General features: G+C 51.3%; 1 protein-coding gene across 2 annotated transcripts; it reads right to left on the reverse strand.

Moving 5' to 3' along the window:
• Window positions 1-586: 586 nt before the first annotated feature.
• LOC115530874 (epidermal growth factor receptor kinase substrate 8-like protein 1) lies at window positions 587-17,153 on the reverse strand. 2 transcript variants are annotated; one of them, XM_030339686.1, is made up of 19 exons: window positions 17,063-17,153; window positions 15,062-15,476; window positions 13,790-13,945; window positions 12,914-13,054; window positions 12,741-12,823; window positions 11,008-11,120; window positions 9,462-9,517; window positions 7,783-7,912; window positions 7,461-7,549; window positions 6,906-6,980; window positions 5,707-5,855; window positions 5,189-5,330; window positions 5,019-5,065; window positions 4,159-4,249; window positions 3,756-3,884; window positions 3,429-3,573; window positions 2,689-2,857; window positions 1,386-1,518; window positions 587-1,261 (listed from the first exon to the last, which is right to left on the reverse strand). In XM_030339686.1, exons 2-19 carry the CDS (start codon window positions 15,089-15,091, stop codon window positions 1,169-1,171), a joined length of 1,971 nt encoding a protein of 656 aa, XP_030195546.1. In that variant the 5' UTR covers window positions 15,092-15,476; window positions 17,063-17,153; the 3' UTR covers window positions 587-1,168. The 2 variants fall into 2 exon arrangements, with proteins under 2 accessions (XP_030195546.1, XP_030195545.1); XM_030339685.1 differs by having other exon boundaries at window positions 5,019-5,068.
• Window positions 17,154-17,324: the final 171 nt, after the last annotated feature.

Below are 17,324 nucleotides of genomic sequence, written 5' to 3' on the forward strand. Positions count from 1 at the left end.
TGTTATCCTACACCAACCTCAATAAACACATTAATACGATTTTTATTCTGCACCAAGCTAAGAAAACACATTAAAATAGTTTATTATCCATCACCAAGCTAAATAAACACATTCAGCGCTTGTGTCCGTTACCTTGGGGTATAGCGTTACCTTGGGGGTTAGCGTTACCCTTGGGTTGGGGTTACCACAGGGCTTAGCGTTACCCTTGGTTTCAGGTTACCTTGGTGTTTAGCATTACCTTGGGGGTTAGCGTTACCTTGGGGGTTGGCGTTAACCTGGGGGTTAGCGTTACCTTGGGGGTTTAGCGTTACCCTGGGGGTTAGCGTTAGCTTGGGGGTTAGCGTTACCTTGGGGGTTAGCGTTACCCTGGGGGTTAGCGTTACCTTGGGGGTTAGCGTTACCTTGGTGTTAAGCGTTACCTTGGGGGTTAGCGTTACCTTGGGGGTTAGTGTTACCTTGGGGGTTAGCGGAGGGAGGCTGATGGAACCACATGGCGTCGAGGGGCAAGCAGTTTTTTTTAATTGGTGCAAGACGTGCTCGTATTAGAATTTATTTTATATAATAGTAGAGGAACTTGGTATAGATGTGAAGTAATTGGCAAACGGTCTTTGGTTTTTTTTTTTTTTAATTTGTACGTATCCATTTCACATGTTGCTTCGCGAGTTGTAATGGTTTGAAGACCGTGGTGAAGTCGTCCTGTTGCTTATTTACCTTTTTTTTGCGGAAATACTTTTTTGAATCCCCAATAAAGTTATTCCAGCCTTTTATTTTCATGATGTCTCATTCCCTTTCTTACAATATACACATAGGGATAGTCTTTGAAGCAGAAGCAGCACTCGGCTGTTAAAACGGATGTACAAGAGGTATTTTAAATAAAAGATAAATAGATTTTAAATTGACCTTCAACAGAGTGGATATGTAGAAACAGTTGTGCAAGACCAGCAATCCTCCAATAGCGGATTATTTCAGGAAGAAGAATAAAAATGCTGAAATAAATCAGGGAGGCAAAATTCGTGGCCAACCATGTTTGAGGAGGCTGTACGTTCTTCACTTTCTACTGACTGGAGTATGGTTCTAGACGGTCGAGGACCAGGGCCAGGGTCCTGGTAGATGAACGGGATGCTTTGGTGTTCAGAAGATCCGCCCTCGTGGTAGGAGGAGTTAAGTATCATAATGTTGTCGTGTTTGCCTGGCTCTTCAAATCTACTTTCATCTTCTGCTTCTCCATGACGGCCTCCAGCTCCGTGGCGTTCCGGGCATCCTGGAAGAAGGTAAGAGGTGAAGAAAAGGGTATTATTTCGTTAGTTCTTCCACATTGTGGTCATTATTTTAATTACCAGGCGCATTCTGAACGCATTATTCAATCCGTTGTGTGGACAGCTTACCTCCAGCAGCGCCCTCTGCACCTCCAGCTGGCTGTACACTCTGGCGCCCTCTTCAGGAAGCACGGCGCGTAGCTCCTCCTTGTTCAAGGAGAAGAGCTGTGCGCCCGTCAGAACGCCGAGGCACTGCGCCGCCCTATAGTTTAGTTAGTTTCGTTTTTATTTCGGCATCGTGGCAGGTGCATGAAGACGGCATACAGAAGTCCATCATCGCAAAAAATGAATTACTGATGCTGTTACAATTAGAACATATTTAAAATTCAACTTAATATTTGTGACATAAAAATAGAAGCTACAAGCTAAAACAAACGGGTACAGTCCATTGTCATTCATTGCACATATATGGGATTGGAGATCTTCTGTCTCAGTTCTGTATCTTGGGAAGGACAGTTTGCTTACATTTCTCATTGTTCGTTAAGTCAGTTTTTCTCTTTCTGTATTTGTTTCTGTAATTTGACTACACCAGTTTTCTGGCTAGTTTTCTAGATATAGTTGTATATAGAACATCCCCAACATCACCTCTCCAACTACATATTGTTAATATCTCACTGAGGCACATGGCCGTCCTGAACACGGAACAACATCTCATTTAGCGTCAACACTCCCAACCAAGGGTCTGGACTCTACCAGTCTCGGTTCTCTAGAGGTCCAAAAGGGTCTGGACTCTACCAGTCTCGGTTCTCTAGAGGTCCACAAGGGTCTGGACTCTACCAGTCTCGGTTCTCTAGAGGTCCACAAGGGTCTGGACTCTACCAGTCTCGCTTCTCTAGAGGTCCACAAGGGTCTGGACTCTACCAGTCTCGGTTCTCTAGAGGTCCACAAGGGTCTGGACTCTACCAGTCTCGGTTCTCTAGAGGTCCAAAAGGGTCTGGACTCTACCAGTCTCGGTTCTCTGGAGGTCCACAAGGGTCTGGACTCTACCAGTCTCGGTTCTCTGGAGGTCCACAAGGGTCTGGACTCTACCAGTCTCGGTTCTCTAGAGGTCCACAAGGGTCTGGACTCTACCAGTCTCGGTTCTCTAGAGGTCCACAAGGGTCTGGACTCTACCAGTCTCGGTTCTCTAGAGGTCCAAAAGGGTCTGGACTCTACCAGTCTCGGTTCTCTGGAGGTCCACAAGGGTCTGGACTCTACCAGTCTCGGTTCTCTGGAGGTCCACAAGGGTCTGGACTCTACCAGTCTCGGTTCTCTGGAGGTCCACAAGGGTCTGGACTCTACCAGTCTCGGTTCTCTGGAGGTCCACAAGGGTCTGGACTCTACCAGTCTCGGGTAGATCTAGATCTAACCCTGGTTCTAAAGGTCGACTTACGGCTCGGTGAAGCCCTTCCCCCGGAGCCAGCTGGCCACCTCGTCTGGGGGGGAGTGGTAGTCCAGTGGCGCGCTGGTCTCGCTGGAGCGGGGGATGACCAGGGCGGGCTTGGTGAGGGGGTTCCTCCCATTGGTCAGCCTCTGGAGCAGCTCGTCATTCACCTGCATCGCTTCAGGAGGAGACACGTCATCAGGGTTAAGGAGGCCAATCAGGAGGGGACGCGCCATCAGGGTTAACGAGGCCAATCAGGAGGGGACGCGTCATCAGGGTTAACGAGGCCAATCAGGAGGGGACGCATCATCAGGGTTAACGAGGCCAATCAGGAGGGGACGCGTCATCAGGGTTAACGAGGCCAATCAGGAGGGGACGCGTCATCAGGGTTAACGAGGCCAATCAGGAGGGGACGCGTCATCAGGGTTAACGAGGCCAATCAATGGATCAGAACGTCCATTAGGGTTAGACGGGTAAGGGTTAGACACTAAGGTTAGGGTTAAACACTTACGGCTTAGGCACTAAGGGTTAGACTCTAAGGTTAGGGTAGACACTAAGGGTAGGGTGAGGGTTAGACTCTAAGGGTAGGGTGAGACACTAAGGGTAGGGTGAGACACTAAGGGTAGGGTGAGGGTTATACACTAAGGGTAGGGTTAGACACTCAGGTTAGGGGTAAGGGTTAGACTCTAGTATTCGGTATAATGTATACGATATGGATCCAATGTCCATCTCTGGGTCGGTGGGCTCACCTTTCTCTGAGTCCTCGCCACTGGCCATGAGGTGCTGGCCGTAGGGCGGCAGGCCGCGCGGACGCTGGCCTGGCGACTGGTGCACGGTGGGGGGGCTGGGCGTGGCTGCCGAGGACGTCTTGGCCAGCGGGGGAGGGGCCGGAGCCTGGGGGGGGGCAAACAACCACATTAGGGGGATATGAGTGAAAGGGTTCATTGCGTGCAGCCTTGGTTTGAATCTTGAGTTATTCCTTCTATTATGTTTTCTGTGTGTATCTGGCTGTTTGTGTGCACACATAGACGCCTGTGTGTGCGTGCGTGCGTGCGTGTGCGTGTGTGCGGGCCTACCTTGGGTGGTCCCTGCCCCCCGTCAAGGGGGTCTATGTGTGCGATCGGCTCCAGGATGTTGGACGGGACGAAGCCCACCTCGTTGAAGCGGTTACGACACTTCCACCAGCGCTTGGACGACTCCAGCACCTTTCAGACGCACAAGTCAGCGTGATGGTGCCTCCACCCGAACCGTAGCTCCCCCCTAAGCCTGCTCAGACCAGCTGGTCGGATGTCCTCTAAACGAGACTCCGTTTAAGAAACTAATCTGTTGGACCTCAGCTTGGTGAGGCTGAACTAACGATCTCCTTCCGCCATCCTCTGGACGACCTTAGCATCGTGGTCTACTATATAGGTTAAGATATGAGCAGTTTACAATGGGTGTGTGTGTGTGTGTGTGTAGTGTGTGTGTAGGACTGCTCACCTCCAGTTTGTCTCCCTGCTGGACCGACAGCTCGCTGCTGTTTCTCGCCACAAAGTCGTAGCTGCAGCTGTAGAGTCGCTCGGCCCCGTCTCTGAGGAGGAAGAGCACAGAGCAGCTGACCTCACAGCCACGAGGAACCAACCAACACCAGACTGACCTCACAGCCACGAGGAACCAACCAACACCAGACTGACCTCACAGCCACGAGGAACCAACCAACACCAGGCTGACCTCACAGCCACGAGGAACCAACCAACACCAGACTGACCTCACAGCCACGAGGAACCAACCAACACCAGACTGACCTCACAGCCCGGGGAACCAACACCAGGCTGACCTCACAGCCACGAGGAACCAACACCAGACTGACCTCACAGCCACGAGGAACCAACCAACACCAGGCTGACCTCACAGCCACGAGGAACCAACACCAGACTGACCTCACAGCCACGAGGAACCAACCAACACCAGGCTGACCTCACAGCCACGAGGAACCAACCAACACCAGGCTGACCTCACAGCCACGAGGAACCAACCAACACCAGGCTGACCTCACAGCCACGAGGAACCAACCAACACCAGACTGACCTCACAGCCACGAGGAACCAACCAACACCAGGCTGACCTCATAGCCACGAGGAACCAACCAACACCAGGCTGACCTCACAGCCACGAGGAACCAACCAACACCAGGCTGACCTCACAGCCACGAGGAACCAACCAACACCAGGCTGACCTCACAGCCACGAGGAACCAACACCAGACTGACCTCACAGCCACGAGGAACCAACCAACACCAGACTGACCTCACAGCCACGAGGAACCAACCAACACCAGGCTGACGTATCAGGGGGACTCACCTCTCGTCTGCCAGGGGGGGGGAAGGCCGGACCACCGACTGAGACTGCTGCTGGGTGGGGGGGAGGGAGAGAGTTAAAATAGAGGGATAGCTAGAATGGATATATGAGGGAGAGGGAAAGAGAGGGAGAGGGAGAGAGGGAGAGAGAGACCCCTACTCTCCAGGGCGTACCTCCTGTTTGGCCCTCAGAGCTTCGTGTTCGTGCTCGGACTCCACTGGATCCTCCCACAGCTGACCATCCTCCCGGACCGCCTCCGGACGCCAGCCACCGTAGAAGACCGGAGAGTATGGAGACACCTGGCCCAGCTCACACCTGGAGGAAGGGAGGGAGGGACAGAAGGATGGAGGGAGGGAGGGAGAGAGGGAGGATGAGTTAATGCCATCAGGGTTAATAGCAGCCGTCACTTGGAGTAAAGGTGTGGTCTATTGTAGTGTAGTGAACTGTTCATGTGGTGTATAGTTTAGAGCTGTATGTTAGCGTAGCTGAGGGGTTAGCCTAGCTGAGGGGCTAGTGTAGCTATGGGGCTAGCGTAGCCGAGGGTTTAGCCTAGCCGAGTAGTTAGCCTAGCCGAGGGGTTAGCGTAGCCGAGGGGTTAGCGTAGCCGAGGGGTTAGCGTAGCTATGGGGCTAGCGTAGCAGAGGGGCTAGCGTAGCTGTGGGGCTAGCTGTGGCCCCTGAGTTCCACTGACCGGCCCAGCGTCCAGTTGGGCCCCAGGGACGTCCAGAGCTGCTTCTCGTCCTCCCCCAGCGTGGCCCTCAGCAGGGAGACGGCCGCGCTGCTCAGGGCCGGGCTGGACACCGAGGCCCCCAAGGCCGGACCCCCTGTGGTCCTCACCACCTGCACACACACGCACACACACGCACGCACACACACACGCACACACAGGCACACACACACACACAGGCACACACACACACACAGGCACACACACACACGCACACACATGCGCACACACAGGCACACACACAGGCACACACGCACACGCACACGCACACGCACACAGGCACACACACACACACACACACAGGCACACACACACACACACACACATGCACAGACGCACACACACACACACACACACACACAGGCACACACACGCACACACACACACACACACACGCACACACACACACAGGCACACACACACACACACACACACACACTCACACACACACACACATGCACAGACGCACACGCACAAGCACAGACACATGCAGACACACACGGACAGACATGTAGGCACGCAGACACACACACAGAAATACACAGAAAAAAATATATAGCTTTTTCCGAGTTACGTGATTCATTTTTGTTTCTACAAATCCTTTTAGTCTAATAGTCTAATTCTAATATCTTTCTGGCAATATTTGCAATCATGTTTATAATTACGTTTCACCTTCACAAAGCAGAAGGAGATTAATTTATTGTAATAGTATTGATGTATCATAGTTTCACATAATCGTATAATAACAGTCCCATAGTCTCGTGCTCTCTCCCTTTCTCTACAAAGGAGTGGTAGCAGTCAGCACACAGACACACCGTGCCAATGTCAACAAGAGAACCAAAGGGAGAACTTTAATGTTTCGTCATAGCCTTGGTTTGAACACTTGAACAATAGAGAAGGTTTTATTGTAGAAACACGGTAACTGGCAGATAGAGGGACGTAGAGTCTGTTCAGAACCGAGGTGAGAACGTCCCAAACGAGCCCAGAGCAACCCGCTCCCCGTCCAACTCTGCTTTGTGTAAACAGCAGCCGGCAAAATGCAACTAGGAGCGTTCCACTGTTTAGACCAACAACATGCTGATACACACAGTCGCCCTCCCAGAGTGATACTAGGGTTAGTATAGGGTCATGGTTAGGGTTAGTATACGGTTAGGCTCACTCACCATATCCAGAGGCCTGAAGAGGTAGTGGACCAACTCCTGGGATGAAGGGCTGGCGATGGCGGACTTCAGACGGGCCTAGAGAGAGAGGGAGAGGGAGGGAGGGAGAGAGAGGGAGGGAGGGAGAGATAGAGAGGGTGGGAGGGAAGGGGGGAGAGAGAGAGAGAGAGAGAGAGAGAGAGTGGGGGAGAGGGGGAGGGGGAGACAGGGAGGGAGGGGGCGAGAGAGAGAGAGAGAGAGAGAGAGAGAGAGGGAGAGAGAGAGGGAGGGAGGGGGCGAGAGAGAGAGAGAGAGGGAGAGGGGGAGAGGGGGAGGGGGAGAGGGGGAGGGGGAGGGAGAGAGGGTGAGAGAGAGAGAGAGAGAGAGAGAGAGAGAGAGAGAGAGAGAGAGAGAGAGAGAGAGAGAGAGAGAGAGAGAGGGAGAGAGGGAGAGAGGGAGAGGAAGAGGGAGAGAGGGGGAGGGGGAGAGAGGGGGCGAGAGAGAGAGCTATCCAAGTTAGAGCCAGACTGACAAAAGAGGTGTAGGCCAACATTCAGATGTGATTAGACTCTTTCTCACCAGGAGGCAGAAGCAGTATTTAAACTTCTGGAATATATCCAGGAACTCCTCCTGGGACGGGGGGCGGGCGCGGTCTGCCAGGAGGTCATCTGTTGTCAAGGGAACCAGATAGAATGAGTTTTGACAGCAAGATACACAACTCCTCCTGGTAGGCTGAGGGTTAGCTTCGTATACCTTTAGCTTCTACACTTATTAGATTAGGTTAGCTTTGTATTCCTTTACCTTAGGGTAAGCTTAAGGGTTAGCTTAGGGTTAGCTTTGTATTCCTTTACCTTAGGGTAAGCTTAAGGGTTAGCTTAGGGTTAGCTTTGTATTCCTTTACCTTCTGCCATTTGCTTTTTGCTTTTCCTCTTCTTCTTCTTCTTCAGGCTTAGGGTGCCGTTTGCCTCGGCGGCCTGCTGCAGTCTGGACAGGAAGCACTCCATGTCGTCGAAGCAGTGGTTGAGAATCCTCTGGAGACGAACAGGAAGTACAAACACATTCAACGTCTCCCATTCACTAACCCTAACCCATTCACCAACCCTAACCCATTCACCAACCCTAACCCATTCACCAACCCTAACCCATTCACCAACCCTAACCCATTCACCAACCCTAACCCATTCACCAACCCTAACCCATTCACTAACCCTAACCCATTCACCAACCCTAACCCATTCACCAACCCTAACCCATTCACCAACCCTAACCCATTCACTAACCCTAACCCATTCACTAACCCTAACCCATTCACCAACCCTAACCCATTCACTAACCCTAACCCATTCACCAACCCTAACCCATTCACCAACCCTAACCCATTCACCAACCCTAACCCATTCACCAACCCTAACCCATTCACTAACCCTAACCCATTCACTAACCCTAACCCATTCACTAACCCTAACCCATTCACCAACCCTAACCCATTCACCAACCCTAACCCATTCACCAACCCTAACCCATTCACTAACCCTAACCCATTCACCAACCCTAACCCATTCACCAACCCTAACCCATTCACCAACCCTAACCCATTCACTAACCCTAACCCATTCACTAACCCTAACCCATTCACCTAACCCTAACCCATTCACCAACCCTAACCCATTCACCTAACCCTAACCCATTCACTAACCCTAACCCATTCACTAACCCTAACCCATTCACCAACCCTAACCCATTCACCAACCCTAACCCATTCACTAACCCTAACCCATTCACTAACCCTAACCCATTCACCAACCCTAACCCATTCACTAACCCTAACCCATTCACTAACCCTAACCCATTCACTAACCCTAACCCATTCACCAACCCTAACCCATTCACTAACCCTGACCCATTCAATAACGTTAATGTTTATTTACTAACGTTTCACTAACCCTAACCCATTCACCAACCCTTAACCATTCACCAACCCTTAAAGAGGACCTATTATACTACTTTTCTGGTCTTAATTTCTTATTAATGACTCCTATAGCGCAACCTGACACGAATCACAGCACAAAAAACGATGTCGATTTTCGGGAAACACTTCCTCTCATCTGGGTGCTTTCAGCCTTCTCTGTCAACGCTCGGTTTCGTCCTTCTCCGCCCCCTCGCCCCCCTCCTGCCAACCCAACTCCGTTGTGATTGGTTACCTTCCTTGAAGCGTGCGCGCGGGCAGATTTGACCAGGCATATGGGGGCGCGGCAGGAGTGCCTCTACGTAAATGATTTCCCGGAAATGTGAACGAGTGAATCGCAAACGTTGTCCGAGTGTTTAGCGCTCTGCACAGCCACCCCAGACTGTCAGCAGGGAATACGTCGAAGTGCATGTGCGGCATTATTTGACCCTTTAGTATGGTTAAACATGACTATCAATCATTATAACAACATTTACAGGTCATAAAAGTCGAAAAAGCATAATAGGTCCCCTTTAACCATTCATTAACCCTAACCCATTCACTAACCCCTCTCGGGATCCCTCCCACTCAGCAACCCCAGGTGTTAGCTGTGAATGGAGCGGTCCGGGACGTACCACTTCTCTGTCGGCCCTCAGGAAGGAGACGTCAGCTCCTCCGCTTACACCGTTAGCTGTCAGGGAGCAGAGGGTTAGGGTTAGTTAGTGGGTTAGGGTTAGTTAGTGGGTTAAGGGTAGGGTCCGGGTTAGTAAGTGGGGTAAGGGTATGGTCCGGGTTAGTTAGTGGGTTAGGGGTAGGGGTAGGGTTAGGGTAAGTAATCGGGTTTGTGTTAGTTAGTGGGTTAGGATTAGGGGTAGGGTTAGTTAGTGGGGTAGGGGTAGGGTAGGCGTAGTGTTAGGGTTAGTTAGTGGGTTAGGTGTAGGGTTAGGGTTAGTTAGTGGGTTAAGGGTAGGGTTCAGGTTAGTTAGTGGGATAGGGGTAGGGTTAGGGTTAGTTAGTGGGTTAGGAGTAGGGTTAGGGTTAGTTAGTGGGTAATGGGTAGGGTTAGGGGTAGGGTTAAGGTTAGTTAATGGGTTAGGGTTAGTGAATGGGTTAGGGTTAGGGGGTAGGGTTAGTGTTAGGGAACATTACCTCATCCATTTAGTCTTTAACCGCTCCCGCTTTCGCGAACGACTCCCACGCACCCTCCCCCTCCATCATGTGTACACGCACGCACGCACACACGCACGCACACACGCACGCACGCACGCACGCACGCACGCACGCACGCACCTACCCTACATCTCCCCCCCACCCATCTCAAAAACAAACAATGCAATCTCTGTGCTCCTGAAATCCTTCAACCTTAAATACTTCACTGTACCTCCACCACCACTCTCTCTCTCTCTCTCTCTCTCTCTCTCTCTCTCTCTCTCCTCTCTCTCATCTCTCATCCTCCTCTCTCTCCTCTCTCTCTCTCTCTCTCTCTCTCTTCCCGCTCCCCATCCCTCCCACCCTCTCCTCTCTCTCTCTCTCATCCCCTCTCTCCCCATCTCCTCTCTTCTCTACTCTCTCATCCTCCTCAGTCTCTCTCTCCTCGCTCTCTCTCTCCCCCTCCCTACCCACCCTACTCTCTCTCCCCCCCTCCTCCCATCTCCCCTCTCCTCTCTCTCTCTCTCATCTCTCTCTCTCCTCTCCTCTCTCTCATCTCTCTCTCTCTCTCCCTCTCTCACTTCCCCCTCTCTCTCTCTCCATCTCCTCATCTACTCTACCTCTCTCTCTCTCCCTCTCTCTCTGTCCCTCTCTCTTCTCTCTCTCTCTCCTCTCTCTCTCTCTCTCTCTACTCTCTCTTTCAGTCTCTTCTCTCTCTCTCCTCTCTCTCTCCTCCCTGCTCTCTCCCCCCCCTCCCTCCACCCTCTCTTCTCCCCCTCCCCTCTCCCCCTCTCTCTCTCTCTCTCTCTCTCTCTCTCTCTCTCCTCTCTCTCTCCTGTCCTCTCTCTCCTCTCCTCTCTCTCTCTCTACTCTCTCCTCTCTCTCTCTCTCCTCTCTCTCTCTCTCTCTCTCTCTCTCTCTCTCTCTCTCTCTCTCTCTCTCTCTCCTGTCCCTCTCTCTCTCTCTCTCTCTCTCTCTCTCTCTCTCTCTCTCTCCCCCCCCCCCCCCCGTGTGAAAGCAAACAGCCCCTACCTCTGGGTCCGGGGTAAGGGGGGGGGCCGGCGGGCGGGGCGTTGGGGGCGGGGGCGATGGGGGGGCTCGGTATTCCGTAGGGGTCGATCATGTTCTCTGCACTCTGAGCAAACCTGGAGAGGGACAGAGGAGAACCTTAGTAATGTTGTCTTGAGGACAGCCTGCAGACAGACAGCCTGGAGACAGACAGCCTGGAGACAGACAGCCTGGAGACAGACAGCCTGGAGACAGCCTGCAGACAGACAGCCTGGAGACAGCCTGCAGACAGACAGCCTGGAGACAGACAGCCTGGAGACAGACAGCCTGGAGACAGCCTGGAGACAGACAGCCTGGAGACAGACAGCCTGGAGACAGCCAGAGAGCTAGTGATGCTGTGAGGAGGACAGTGGCTCCTCCTCTTTCAGCCTCACCTTCACTTAAACATGACGACGATAATAACAACGTTTTACAGTACAAACAAGAGAAGAGGCTATACAACACAGACCTTCACAGACACACAATTCTTGTCAGAGACTACTCAGACTATAGCTCCGTTCTTTAAAGGACAGAGCAGCTTTGTTGTCACTGACAACCATCTCTCACTAAGCTGTTGAGTACACAAAGACCCGCCCATGTGGCCGCGAGTCAGGCCTGGGTCAGGTGGGACTCCCGGTGCCATCGAGAGAAACAGCCTCGTTCTCCAGGTGTGCTCCAGTCTCAAGGCGCCCAGGGCAGCTGCACATCATTCCAGACCAAACTCAGAGGCGACCGCGGTCATATCATGCCTAGCATTCTACAGTTCAGACTATTGAGGTTAAACTGGTCACTTCCACATCAGCCGACGGATAACAAAGAATCAACAGGTTGAGCAGAACACACACTCGGAGCTCCTGTAGAACGAGTTCCACACAGAACGGTAGAAGAGGAAGGGATTCAAACAAGTTCCCAACTCAACTCAATGACTTTCAATTGAATTAGGAATTAACTTGTTCCTTCCTTTTACAACAGTATGAAGTCTATAAAATATAATTCAGCTGACCTCCCAATGGAGGGCAGGCTGATACCACAGACTGCAGATCAATCCCTGGGATTGATCCTCAATCACAGGGATATCCTCAAGTAAGGGAGATCGTCTTACCGTATCGCTCGTCCTCTGGGTCCAGCTGGAGCCACAGAGGTAGGCGCTCTACACTCGGTGAGGGTTACTAGCCCCAACGCAAGCAAACACCGCCACTCTCTCTGTCTCTCTCTGTCACTCTCTCCGTCTCTCTCTTTGTTGCTCTCTCTGTCTCTCTCTCTCACTCTCTCATCTGTGCTCTCTGTCTCTCTCTGTGTGAGTGTGTGTGTATCTCTCTCTCTTTCTCTCTATGACTCTCTCGCTCCTCTGTTCTCTCTCTGTCACACCTCCTTAAGTTATGTAGAAAACTGGTCAAACCGGTTGGTCCTCCCTCACTCCCTCTCAGCTGCTTACACACCCCTATGTGTATGCCCCTCCCTAACTACTCTCTCTCTCTCTCTCTCTCTCTCTCTCTCTCTCTCTCTCTCTCTCTCTCTCTCTCTCTCTCTCTCTCTCTCTCTCTCTCTCTCTCTCTGTGTTGAACACTGAATAGAAAATAGAGGGATAGCTAGAATGGATATATGAGAGAGGGAGAGAGGGAACCCAATCAAGGCCCAACAGTCTATTAAGGGTAAATTACCCAACCCAACCATCCACCCCGACCCAAGGAGTCAGTGTGACTAGTGCTCATAATTACCTGAGTGCCTCTGGCGTCTCTGTGTTCCTATTGGAGGGCGAGGGCGAAACCACGAGTGTGATGTCATCGCGGATCCTCTTGGCCTAGGAGGACATCTTCATGTTCATCCAGTGTTTCAACACTACAACACGTGACACCAGAGAGCCGTCCTAAGAACCGTACGAGTGGCTCACCGCCTCGCAGCTGAAGAACAGCACGTCAGAGCTCTCCTGGTCCGAGCCGCAGACCAGAAGCAGCAGGCTGGGGAACTCGGGCACGGAGAAGATGGCGTCGCAGCGATGGACCACGCCCACGGGGTAACGCTCCAGCTCCTCCTGTTGGCCAGGGGAGCCGTCACTTAGCCGCCCACAACCAGGACTAGGCCCGCCCTTTAGTCTTTTAGTTACTTAATGTTTTATCTTTAATTTATAGACCCAATGGTTTCCACTGAAACCATTCAAACCACGAACAGAAACCACCGACCGTCAGGGGAAGGATGAACCAATAACAGGAAGACCGGTTTAATTCCTTCAGCTTTATGCAGACTAATGAAGGAGTTGTGACGTGAGCCTCCAACCCCTGACCAACCCCAAGACCTCATGGTGGATCCAAAGGGTCCCCAGCCCCAGCTCAGACCCAGGGGGACCCCCCAGCCCCAGCTCAGACCCTGGGGACCCCTAAACCCTAAACCCCCAGACCCCGGTGGTCCCCCAAACCTCGGCGGTCCCCCAGACCCCGATGGTCCCCCAAACCCCGGGGGTCCCCCAGACCCCGATGGGTCACCCAAACCCCGGGGGTCCCCCAGACCCCGGGGGTCACCCAGACCCCGGGGGTCACCCAGACCCCGGGGGTCACCCAAACCCCGGGGGTCCCCCAGACCCCGGGGGTCCCCCAAACCCCGGGGGTCCCCCAGACCCCGGGGGTCCCCCAGACCCCGGCGGTCCCCCAGACCCCGGGGGACACCCAGACCCCGGGGGTCCCCCAAACCCCGGGGGTCCCCCCCCCAGGCCCCGGGGGTCCCCCAGACCCCGGCGGTCCCCCAGACCCCGGCGGTCCCCCAGCAGACGGACCTTGGTCTGGATGTCCAGCAGCCGGAGGGCGGCGGGCCCCACCTCCAGGACCATGCACTGGCTCCACAGCTTGTCGGCCTTGGCCAGCTGGCAGAGGCGTGTCCGGGCGGCCTCCACGTCCGCCACCTCGCTCCGCAGCGAGAAGGTCAGCAGGTGCTGGAGGGGAGAGGAACCTGGACTGAGCCACACCTTCAGCAACGCCCCCTACAACCTAAGACTAGGCTCAGCCTCAACCTAAGACTAGGCTCAGCCTTGGGCTCCTCTGACAAACCAACTTAGTCTACGGCCCTTTGGATAAAAGCCTCAACGCTTCCATCCTTTTGTCCCGTTTCCAGCTGTGTTTGAGACCCTAACTTTAAAGGGACACTGTGTAAAGATTACTCCCAACCAGTGGTACAATTGTATATTGCATTCAAACTAATAGTGCTCGCTTGTTCTAAAACTACGGTGGGCAGTATGTGCCAAGAAGCTGTCATGACATCCAATGCTACCTCATCGAGTCATTCGAGTGATGATGAGGTTCGTTATTTCAAACAGATTTCAAACTGCAGTGAATCATTAGTGTAAGCTAATGATGGATGAGTAATTCCTCGAGCAAGATAGTGAATTATTTCAGTCATCATTCACGCTGGCTCAGAGTGAAAACGCGTTTGCATTACCTGAACCACGTAGTGCTCTTTGTCCCTCTCGGCAGTTCATAGACCGGAAGAACATGGAAGCCTCCATGAAGCTTACCCGTCCTATGTAACTACATATTAATTATTCTTCGCTAAGGAGGATAAGTGCGATTTTTGGCAGAGATAATTTTACACCAATGAGGACTTATTTATGAATGAATACGTTGATTTGAGGTTATAAATGACTTAAAATGTTACACAGTGTCCCTTTAACTTGCTCTAGAATCTAGACCAATAGGATGGGGTCTATCAGAGGTTTGTTGATAGACCCCCTTTGCTGGTCACTAATGATCACAGAAGTATCAGGGCACTCAGTACTCACATTACCGATCAGAGGAGTATCATGGTACTGAGTACTCACATTAACGATCAGAGGAGTATCATGGTACTGGGTACTCACATTAACGATCAGAGGAGTATCATGGTACTGGGTACTCACATTAACGATCAGAGGAGTATCATGGTACTGAGTACTCACATTAACGATCAGAAGAGTATCATGGTACTGGGTACTCACATTAACGATCAGAGGAGTATCATGGTACTGGGTACTCACATTAACGATCAGAGGAGTATCATGGTACTGAGTACTCACATTAACGATATATTTTGGTTTGCTTGTCATGGCAGTGGGCGATGGGGCCGGTCTGACTGGCTGGCTGAGGTTCTCTGATGGGGTTCTCTTTGTTGAGGTTCTCCTGGATTGGGTTCTCTTTGTTGAGGTTCTCTGATGGGGTTCTCTTTGTTGAGGTTCTCCTGGATTTGGTTCTCTTTGTTGAGGTTCTCTGATGGGGTTCTCTTTGTTGAGGTTCTCTGATGGGGTTCGCTTTGTTGAGGTTCTCTGATGGGGTTCTCTTTGTTGAGGTTCTCCTGGATTGGGTTCTCTTTGTTGAGGTTCTCTGATGGGGTTCTCTTTGTTGAGGTTCTCTGATGGGGTTCTCTTTGTTGAGGTTCTCCTGGATTGGGTTCTCTTTGTTGAGGTTCTCCTTGATGAGGTTCTCCTTCATAACCTGGGAAATAAATAAAGTTTTCAAGATAGCTTGAGCTTGTTTCATTTGGAGCAAAAAGAGACTTTGTCCAAATTGTCCGGGAACTGAGACCCACAACCTGAAGAGGAGGGAGGGGTCAGGTGTTGTGTTGTGTTGTGTTGTGTATGGTGTTGTGTTGTGTTGTGTATGGTGTTGTGTTGTGTTGTGTTGTGTGGTGTTGTGTTGTGTTGAGTTGTGTATGGTGTTGTGTATGGTGTTGTGTTGTGTATGGTGTTGTGTGTGTGGTGTGTTGTGTTGTGTATGGTGTTGTGTTGTGTTGTGTATGGTGTTGTGTTGTGTATGGTGTTGTATTGTGTTGTGTATGGTGTTGTTGTTGTGTGTTGTGTATGGTGTTGTGTGTGTGGTGTGTTGTGTTGTGTATGGTGTTTTGTTGTGTTGTGTATGGTGTTGTGTATGGTGTTGTGTATGGTGTTGTTGTTGTGTGTTGTGATTTGTTGTGTTGTGTTGTGTGTTGTGTATGGTGTTGTGTTGTGTTGTGTTGTGTATGGTGTTGTTGTGTGTTGTGTATGGTGTTTTGATTTGTTGTGTTGTGTATGGTGTTGTGATTTGTTGTGTTGTGTATGGTGTTGTGTTGTGTATGGTGCTGTGATTTGTTGTGTTGTGTGTTGTTTATGGTGTTGTGTTGTGTTTTGTTGTGTGTTGTGTTGTGTATGGTGTTGTGTTGTGTACGGTGTTGTGTTGTGTATGGTGTTGTGTTTTGTTGTGTGTTGTGTTGTGTTGTGTCTGGTGTTGTGATTTGTTGTGTTGTGTATGGTGTTGTGATGTGTTGTGTTTTGTTGTGTGTTGTGTATGGTGTTGTGTATGGTGTTGTGTTGTGTATGGTGTTGTGTTGTGTATGGTGTTGTGATTTGTTGTGTTGTGTATGGTGAGTCTAAAGGAAACATTGTTCTGATACCTGTCACCATACACCTCTCAGGTATGGCTGTTCAGGGTGCAGTCATGACAGTGTGATGTTAATCGTCCTTTTATAGCCACGCCTCCTCATCAGTCAGCGTTCCACTCCTATTATTCTCCCTCCTCATAACCAACGTGACTCAACAGTCCTTTCACGGTAAGGACTCTTATTTTGGTAGAAGTCCACGCTAACCTCCTGTCCAACCCTCGCTCTCGCTCATTCACTGGGAGTGTGTGTGTGTGTTTGCGTGTGTGCGGATGTGTGTCTGTCTGTGTGTGTGTTTCGCTGAGAGCAACCTAACCGGTCTGTCGTCTCCAGGACGTCCCCAGTCTGACCTGAGGTCTGTCTCAGTGAGTGTTGAGGTTGTCCCAATGAGAAAGCTGTACTTTGCTGTTTGAATTTGGTCGTGTCTCGGTTATAATACCGATCCTATGCTGTGATGGCCCTGATGTTGACCAGCCCTCCCTGGAGATGACCAGGACCCGGCATGTGGTTTATGAGCGCCCTAACCAGACCATGACTTAGGAAGAGTATTCACGGATTAATGTGTTAACTGCAAACCCAAGCTTTTGTCCTTCGTCTAAAGTGATATCATATCATAATAACAAAAGCAATGTGTAGGACAGATAATAAGTTACTGATATGAACTTACCTTAGTGGGAGTAGGATGTGGTTCTCAGGTCAGCCTTGTGGAAACTCCTGCTTTTCTTATTGCTATAAGGTCTTCTAGAAAGGGGCGTGTCTCTCTGGCCACACCCACTGCGCTCCACTAAGCCTCAAATATCTCAATATCTCTCACCTCATTCTCTCTCCCTTATCGCAAAGTGCACACACACACACACACACACACACACACACACACACACACACACACACACACACACACACACACACACACACACACACACACACAC

Source organism: Gadus morhua, chromosome 18 (genome assembly GCF_902167405.1).
Source record: "Gadus morhua chromosome 18, gadMor3.0, whole genome shotgun sequence".
Lineage (NCBI taxonomy): Eukaryota > Metazoa > Chordata > Actinopteri > Gadiformes > Gadidae > Gadus > Gadus morhua.